This window comes from Uranotaenia lowii, chromosome 2, assembly GCF_029784155.1.
Source record: "Uranotaenia lowii strain MFRU-FL chromosome 2, ASM2978415v1, whole genome shotgun sequence".
Taxonomy (NCBI): Eukaryota; Metazoa; Arthropoda; class Insecta; order Diptera; family Culicidae; genus Uranotaenia; species Uranotaenia lowii.
Genome location: NC_073692.1, coordinates 273,370,394 through 273,379,393, shown reverse-complemented (window position 1 = coordinate 273,379,393; position 9,000 = coordinate 273,370,394). Strand labels below are relative to the sequence as shown.

General features: G+C 35.0%; 1 protein-coding gene across 1 annotated transcript; it reads right to left on the bottom strand.

Moving 5' to 3' along the window:
* Positions 1 to 213: 213 nt before the first annotated feature.
* On the bottom strand, positions 214 to 645 carry LOC129742665 (uncharacterized). The gene has a single exon (XM_055734593.1). The coding sequence runs from the start codon at positions 643 to 645 to the stop codon at positions 214 to 216; it is 432 nt and encodes a 143-aa protein (XP_055590568.1).
* Positions 646 to 9,000: the final 8,355 nt, after the last annotated feature.

Sequence of the window (9,000 nt, the reverse complement as noted above, 5' to 3'; positions counted from 1 at the left end):
CACTGAAATTCTGGGGATTCCTGAAATAAAAGAACAGAACTCTCGAACAACGTATGTGTGGAGCCAACTAATTTCCAAATCTTCCTCCTTGGAATCAACAGATGGAAGTATACAAATTTTCCCGTCGTCCCCGGGGTATAGTTGGTTGGTATAGTTGGGGTATAGTTGGTGGTAGACCTTCTTCACGCATGACGACGAGCTGACCTTCAGTAATTATGATTGGCGGTTGCCAACGTTCGCCCGTCCCTGTAGCTGTGTCAAGTACTCCGTACGCCATCTCTTCCAGAATTCTCGTAATTGTTTTTGAACTGCCTGACAGTAGTTAAGTCGGTTCATGGGAATATTGGAGATGTCTGGATCTGGTAGTTGCTGTATTGGTTTGCCAATTATGAAGAGTCCGGGAGTCAGAGGTTCCAAGTCGTTGGGATCTTCTGACTTCGATGTAATTGGTCGTGAGTTCAAGCAGGCCTCTACTTGAACTAACAATGTGGTGAAGTCTTCAGGGTTAACTGGATTGTCCCCCAAGACGCGTATCAAATGGTGCTCCGCCGATCGTACCGCCGCCTCCCATAATCCTCCAAAGAGCTGCGCGCCGGCCGGGTTGAAATGCCATTTGATTCCTTCTCCTGCGTATTCTCGTGTCATTTTCTCCTTGTGAGCTTTGCTCGTTAGTAGTTGTCGGCGAAGCTGGTTGTCGGCGCCTACAAAATTCGTCCCATCATCCGAGTAAATGTCTAAACGTTTTCCTCGCCTTGCGGTGAATCTCCTTAGCGCTTGAATGAACCCTTTCCGTCGACAAATCAGACACCAGCTCAATGTGTACGGCCTTCGTAGTCATGCAGACAAAAAGGGCGACATAACCCTTAGAAACTGGTCTGCGGGGAGCAAGACGTAGATAAACCGGATCAAAGTAGTCTACACCAGTGCGACTAAAGGGTGCCGCGATGGTGACTCGGGCTGCTGGAAGTTCGCCCATGAATTGCTAGATGGCTTTCGGTTTTACTCGGAAACAACGCTGACACTGATGTACCACATTCCGGGTGATATTCCGACCTCCAAGTGGCCAGTACTTGAGCCGTACTGTTGCGAGTAGTAGTTGTGGGCTGGCGTGGAGCAAACGCTTGTGGTAGTGCTCTATAATCATCCTGGTTATCGGGTGTTTTGCTGGAAGTACTATCGGATGCTTGGTATTCTCTGCTTCGCTAGAATGTCTGAGTCGACCACCAACTTGGATAAGATTGTCTTCTGAGAGCATCGGGTTGAAAAACCATACACGGTGTGTTTTGTAGAAGGACTTAAAGAAAAAAAATACAGTAACGCTAATTTTTGCATGGGCAGAAAGAAGAGCTTTCCCTGGTTACTTTCCATCAAAAATTAAAATATTTGGTCGGTGACTCCCCATACAATTTTTTTTTTTAATTTTCTATTGAAAATATTAAAAAAAAATATAGGGGAGAGTGGGGTAACGTAGGCCATGGGGAAACGTGGGCCACTTCAAATATCCCAGCTGTGTGTTAAGATAAAAATCCCAATCCAACTGTCATCGTCGTCGCTTTGCGTAAGCATGTTTTTCTATATGTTGTTGACTGATGTACGTATCATATGCTTTTTTTATGAAACTAGCCTAGAAAAATGTACTTACATAATTAAACAAGCACTCGCAAGATTGTTTCCGTGCGAGACCTCAAGTACAACAAAAATATGCTCATACGCTTTTGATCTAGGTTTTGTCATGTTCTTTCACGTGGAAAAGGAATTTTTAATGAAACGTAAATAGGTCACACAAACGCAACCAATTTCCAAATAATTGCTTGTGGGGAATCGTGGGCCACATTTTGTGGGGTATCTTAGGCCACCTATATTTTGGTGTTTTTATACACGTTCAGAACTTAAAATACGTTATTACCACTGATAAGCTGATGTAACTCTGGGCTCCCTTTTCATCAACCATCATTTCAATAGTTAGTGATTATACCGTTGATAGTGATGGCGCTAGTAGAATAGGAAATGCTCACACAGGAGCCTATGGTTCGGGAATGATGAGCTAGATGTCGCCCAAAATTTCTGGGCGATAAAATATTCTTTCGTTTTCTTAGGGAATTACATCAGTTTATCAGTGTTATTACTATTTGTAAAGTTTTCTTATGCCAAATGAAGAATTATGAAAAATGTTTTGTCCACCTTTTCTAATGCGATAGAGACGAACAAAAATCCTTTATATGGAATTTTGCCAAAACGTTCGCGAGCCAGGTTTTAGGATCTATTCGATCATACACAACTCTGTTTTTACTTTCCTCATCTGAAATCGCTTTAAAATAACTAAATGAATTATGAAATTTCAGTTTTGGGTCAACTCATAAACTTTGCACGATATCGAGTCAATTTGGATTTGGTGGTCCACGTTTCCCCACAGTTTTTCAAAATCCAAAAAAAGTTACTTGTTTTAAAACAGTCAAAACTCGGAAAATTAATATATTTCAATAATAACAAAAAATGCCAAATGATACCTCAAAAATGTAGAAACATTTCCATTTATTTTTTAAATTTTATCTTTTCTAATGAAGAAGTTATGAAACAAAGAAAAAAAGTGGCCGATGATAACCCACTCTCCCCTACATATATTTTAGGTGTTTTAATTTCAGAGGTGCTAATCCTCTTAGTTCTTACTTTCAATATTTTTAATTTGAACTGGTAGCTCAACAATCATGTCAAAAACTTTGAAAAATATTTAAAATTATTTCAAACTAGTTTCAGAGCTATTAAAACGAAGATAATTGAAAAAAATATATCTTTTAATCTTAAAATTTAAAAATCAGCTGGCCAATTTTGTCAGCAGTCTGAGAGGGTTAAATTATCTGAAACTATTAGAATGATCAAGAATAATCCAATATTCAATCCAATTCAATATCTTTTGATATTCTGATTGTAGAAAGACTGGAGGGTGTTTTATTAAAAATGCTTCAATGATTAAGAAAATCAGTTAATACTAGGAATCGCTATAATTTTTTTGTGATAACACTCAACGTGATGCGATCTGAAATAAAACGTGTGTCTTAATTTAATTTTAATTTTATTATTTGAAATTAGCTTTAAATAAATGAAGAAAATCAATATTCAGAAGTTAACGATCCGTTAAAAATCAATTTTTAATGGAATTCAGTTTTTATACTTCTCCTGTCTTAAAATCCCATTCGCACTTCAGACTCAATACAAGTCACTACAGCAGTTTTATCTTTCCTTAATTTTGCATGTTAATTTCGTTTGATAAAATGATCATGATAAACCTGGAATGTTTTATCAAACGTTTTATTTCCATTTTTCAGCAAAATTTTAGTAACTCTCCTCTACACTGTGATTCTCCAATTCTATTCATAGATCAAGCATTTCTTTTAAGGTTAAATAATCCTAGCTTCTACAGATTTCAATCCACTATATTATTATAATTATCTCTTGAACTGTTTGTTTTAAATTGATTTTAAAGTTTTTAGGTTTTTTTTATGGATGAATCTAGTTTAAAACTATTATAAATTTGAATTTATTCCAAAAAAAATGTAGTTCTATCTTATCCGTCGATCTTAAATTTACAAAAACCAACAGTATTGTTGGCAAAAGTTAATTGCAAATGATCGATAGTAATCTAGTCTGAAAAGCGTTAGATTCATCATGTTTTGTTGCTCCCATACTTATTTTAGTTATTCTACTGAACACTGCAGTTTTTTTTTTATTATTTATTAGAACAATAATGAGGCATAAATGTAACAGTAAAAAATCATAATTTCTACAGTTTTCTACCAGTTGTAGTAAAAACCCCTAAAAATAATAAGTTTTAATTACCCATAGAAAACCATAAACACCAAAAAATTAAGATGCAAAAATCTGGTCTGAACCTGTCGATGAAATTGAAACTTCTCCTGAAAAAAATGGTTTTTCATCTTTAATTCATTCGTTCAAAAATACCATCAGTATCAAACAATGAAGTTGAGGTGATTGAAAGAAAATTTATTCACCTTCAATATGAGAAAAAGTAATTTGAAATTGATGTTATGTAGCCGAAGATGTACGGATTTCAGAGCAATTACTTTTACTTTTAACTTAATTTTATATTTTAAATTCTATTGAAAATTGGTCTGCTGAAATTTATTTCAATATTTATCTGAGGTAAAAGAAAATGAAAAATACCATAATCGAGTGGAATCATCGAAAAAAAAAATTTTTCTCTATGCGTATTCATATGCATCTGAGCATACAAATATTGTGTAATTAATTCATATCACAAGTTTTTTTAAATATTTCGTTGGACACCAATCAAAGGATGTTGGACTGTTGTTGTTTATGTGTGTTTTTTTTAAATTTCATTAAGCCAGAATTAGTTTTCCAAGATATACACACATGAATATAAATTTGAGTTACATTTGGATAGCACCAATTATAACGAGGATATTCCAAATAATATATTTCAAATAAAATTTTCATTTAAAATAAGTTTTCCAATCCTAATCACTTATCTTTCTAGGCGTTGAAATTTGTTTGATGTTTCAGAATGACAAAAACTTGAATAAAAACGAAAAAAATAAATTTTTAAAGGAAAACATTGCAATTCCATTGCACTGGAATAATTTTTCAGATTGAAAATTTATAAATACAGACTATAAATCTTCAAATTAACAAATCGTATGGGGACTCACCGACCAAATATTTTGATTTTGCCTGGAAATGACTCAGGAAAGGCTAAATTTTCAATTTCTGAAAAAATTAGAGTTACTGTTTTTTTTCTTTTAAACATCTTCTAGAAACACACCGTGCATATGGCGAGCTTCGGAGAACAGGCTGCTGCTTTTTGAGTGCTTTCCGTTCTTCGCAGAGGTCTTCTTGCTGTGCGTGGCGAATGATGATGTATTCCGCTTATTTTAGCTCTTCCGTAGTCAGGAAACCTTCGGCTCGCGTTCGTTTCTGAATAAGCTTCAAATACCGACGCAAATACGCTGTCCTCCTAACCATGTCGCTGAAAGTTGAAAACTGCTTAACGTACCACCTTCCAAGTGCTTCTTTTTCGACTGCCGACCATTGAACCGCCTCACGTCGAAAGTCTTTAGTAACTTCTTTTCTTTCAGCGGGCAGATAAATATGAAGAGGGAAAGGGGAATTCCATACATTCTGCAAAATCGAGAACTAATCGAGCAAATGAAACAAAATTTGGCATCAAAGACTATTTGAGCCTACTTTGATTCTCAATTACTCGAGAACTAACCAAGAAAATCAAACAAAATTTAGCAGGGATGATATTGCAATACGAGAAATATGAAGGTATATCTCATGATTATTTGATGTAACCATATCTTCAGTAGGAGGATAAGATTGGAAATATAGGAAGGCTTCATACAATTTCTTTGTATAACCCGAACAGTTGATCTATCACCCTACTACCAGTGAGTAGGTACGTAGGAAGAAGGATCGCCGAATACAATTTTGTTATTTAGCATACATAGCATTTTCTACGATTGTTATCGTTGTTATTTTAAAAATTTTCAAACTACTTTAAAGAAAAAGCAACCAATCAACCAACGGAACTGAATTTGATATGACAGGTATCATTAGGCATTTTTAAGGTATCATTAGTCTTTTTTTTAAATTTTTAATAAGTTATTTTCCCCAAGTGCTGACTGTTTTAAAAAAAGCAATATTTTTTGAATTTTGAAAAATGGTGGGGAATCATTGGCCACTAAATACAAATTAACAAAATAACATGCAAAGTTTACAAGTTGACCCAAAACTGTCATTTTATAATTCATTTAGTTATTTTAAATCAATTTCAGATGATGAAATAAAAAAGAGGGTTGTGTATGATTGAAAAGATTCAAAACCTGGTTCGTGAACGTTTTGGCAAAATTTCTTATAAAGGATGGACAAAATATTTTTCATAACTCTTCATTTATCATAAGAAAATTTTACAGATAAGTAAAACGTATTTAAAGTTATGAATTTGAATAACAACATGGAAATATAGGTGGCCCAGGTGTTTGTGTGACTTATTGATGTTTCATCAAAAATTCCTTTTCACGTGAAAGAACATGACAAAACATGAACATATTTTTGTTATGAATTTAAGGTTCCCCATCGATGCAATTAGCGAGTGTTTGTTCAATTATGTGAGTGATTTTTTTTTAACTTTTCTTAAATTTGATTAATAAAAGAAGCATTTGATGCGTATTCAAGTCAAAAACACTTAGAAAAGCATGCTTATGCAAAGCGACGACGATGACAGTTGGATTGAGGTTTTATCTCAACACACATCTGAGATATTAAAAGTAGCCTACGTTTCCCCATGACCCACGTTACCCCACTCTCCCATAATAAATTAAATATAGTTTGAAAACAAGTGTATCTCTATGAGAATCGTTGGAATTTCATATTAAAGTCTTTTCGTTAGATTGGATTGTAAGAAGTACGCTCCTGTATCGGGTCTGCAAGTTTAACAATAGGATTGAAATAAAATTATGTAACCAGCACAAGATTTTGGCGAATTGTGCGAAACATCAGCGGGTGCTACGTAAGTTATCGTTTCACTTCATATCTAATGTATAGTATAGGAATTCCTAGCCCTTTACAGGATGCTGCCAGAGATAAAACGCCCGCACTTTTGATGAAGTGTTACACGAGAAGAGATGGTTTGCAAAATAGAAAGCCTGTTGGATCATTTATTCGGTTTTCCTCGGAGATGTGATATTTTATTTATGAAAGGGTAACGCTTGAGAGGACCGAATCTCGAGCCGTGCGGATGCTGTATGCGGCACTTTAGAGAGCCTCTGGAGTGTCGGAATTTTTCGTGGGAGGAGCTAGATATGAAACACATTTCCGAGAGTGTCAACAAATTATTAACGGCATCGTATATTTGCTTAGGATTGCCATGTGGAAGTGACATTAATTTTTTAGGCAAATATACGGTTGGGCTGAGGGCAACATTTTCACGACTGGATATTTACTTTGGCAAAATTGCTTTTGTCGAAATTGAGAATTTTTTTCCTGGTCGGAAACATTCAAAGGGCAAGTTACGGTTTGGTAGAGAGACAAAGTGATAATATTCTTCGTACGGTATGATTGAGATTGATTCAGGAAAGCATTTCCTGTATGTCAACATCTTGCTTCCGCATATCTTTAACCTTGACAAAAATTCACAGAATTAATCTATTTAAAACAGTATTAGAGTATGTCAAACCAAACCATTAATACGTATTTTTGAACATTTTGAAGGCGGCTTTATTAGTTAACAGGATGTCAAAAAAATTTAAATTAATGAATGTTACTCAAAGTTTTAATAAGAACAAAACGCTTTCATAAAGTCTTACTAACGACTAACCTCCCTCATCATCAGCTGGTATCGATTTCCGTAATGTGATAAGTTTTTCAAACGAGCCCCCTCTCAGTTGCCGGGAAATTCAACTCTTGCAGCAATAACAAATCGAAACACACCAAGAGATAAATAATGCTCGCTCAAACCGAATCAATATTTGCGTGGCTCAATCCAATTTGTCACACTTGATGGGTCTTGTGTTCGATTTTCCTCTAGGCGTTCTCCGTTGGCAGCCAAAACCTGATGGAATCACTCCCAGAGGTACTTTTGAGGGGGCTGCGTGGGTCTCGGGAAAGCATCACATCACTCAACGGGAGTCGTGTTTTTTTGCCCCACCCTCTCGTCGGATAAGCTGATGTTTTGCCGACAGAGTGAGAGAAAGTGCGAGTCAAAATTGAGACACGAATCAATCAATCTCGCGTAACTGTTTGTGCCAAACAAGCCAGAACTGGTGATGCTACTAGGTAGGTGGCTTCGTTGATATCGTCTGTTAAATTTGAAACGCAGCAAACTGAGAGTTTCATCACCATGCGATCTTCTTCGTTTCTTTGGACGTGTTTCTGAAGGTCCTGAGCGATAAATGAACTAATTTGAAGAACCCTGACTAAAGTAGAAGAACGAAAATCAGAGGAGTAACCGATCCAAATAAATATTTTTGAAATTTGAAAAATGTTATCGAAAATACAAAATTTCGATTAATTCCTACTTGAGATAGATTTTTTGATACCAAAATTTTGGTAAAGTAGGTTTAAGGTTTTTTTACACGGATTTTTGCACGTTTTTTCCAGGGTGGTATATTTTATGCTGTTTCTTTTGGAAATAACACAGTAACAGAGAGAAAATAAGTTCTTCACAAAGGAATAGTCTGAGATTGGTTATTCATTGGACATTTGTAACTAGATTATGAGTAATGAGTATTGAGTGAAGGACCCAATGAGTAGAAGCCATTTTTTTGTCCATCGCCATTGAAGTCTACGGTGGCAGCTTCCGCATAAATTAATGAAAATCACATAAAACCCCAATTGGATGAAACAGTACAACGAAATAAAATCAAATGTCGTTATAAAATAAAAAAATATAAAAGACACCTAGTTATAATTTATGAAGACTGAATGAAAAAGGATAATACAAGTTTATACAAGAGAAAACAAAACAAAACATAGTACAAAAATAAATAATTTGTTAAAATCGGATACAACAAGATAAAATCTCGACAAGGAAGACAAACAAGATTAGACAATATAAATCAATATGAAACAAGATGATATAAGGCAAAAATGGATGGATCAAAATAAAACTGGATAAACCAGAACAAGCATTAAAAAACACACAAATAAAACAATGTAAAGCCCTATTAAACAAGATAAAACATGGAAAAAACATATAAACCATAAGGAACAAGACAAAACAAGACAAATTCAAAATTCACCTGAATGGCAATTTTAAAAGGTGTTCGGTTTTCAAAGTGGTAAACTTAAATTTGCCGTATTATTTCTTATCATTCATAAAAAAAAATTGACCATCCCTCATTTTGTAGGTGTACACTGTTGACTAAATTTGATTGCGTGGTAATGGACGACGAAACCTACGCCAGGGCAGATTTCAGACAGCTTCCTGGACAAGAGTATAAAACAGTAACCGTAAGGAAAAGC

What these genes read in the sequence shown, in the direction of transcription:
- LOC129742665 (XM_055734593.1), bottom strand. Translation starts at nt 645, where the DNA reads ATGACACGAGAATACGCAGGAGAAGGAATCAAATGGCATTTCAACCCG.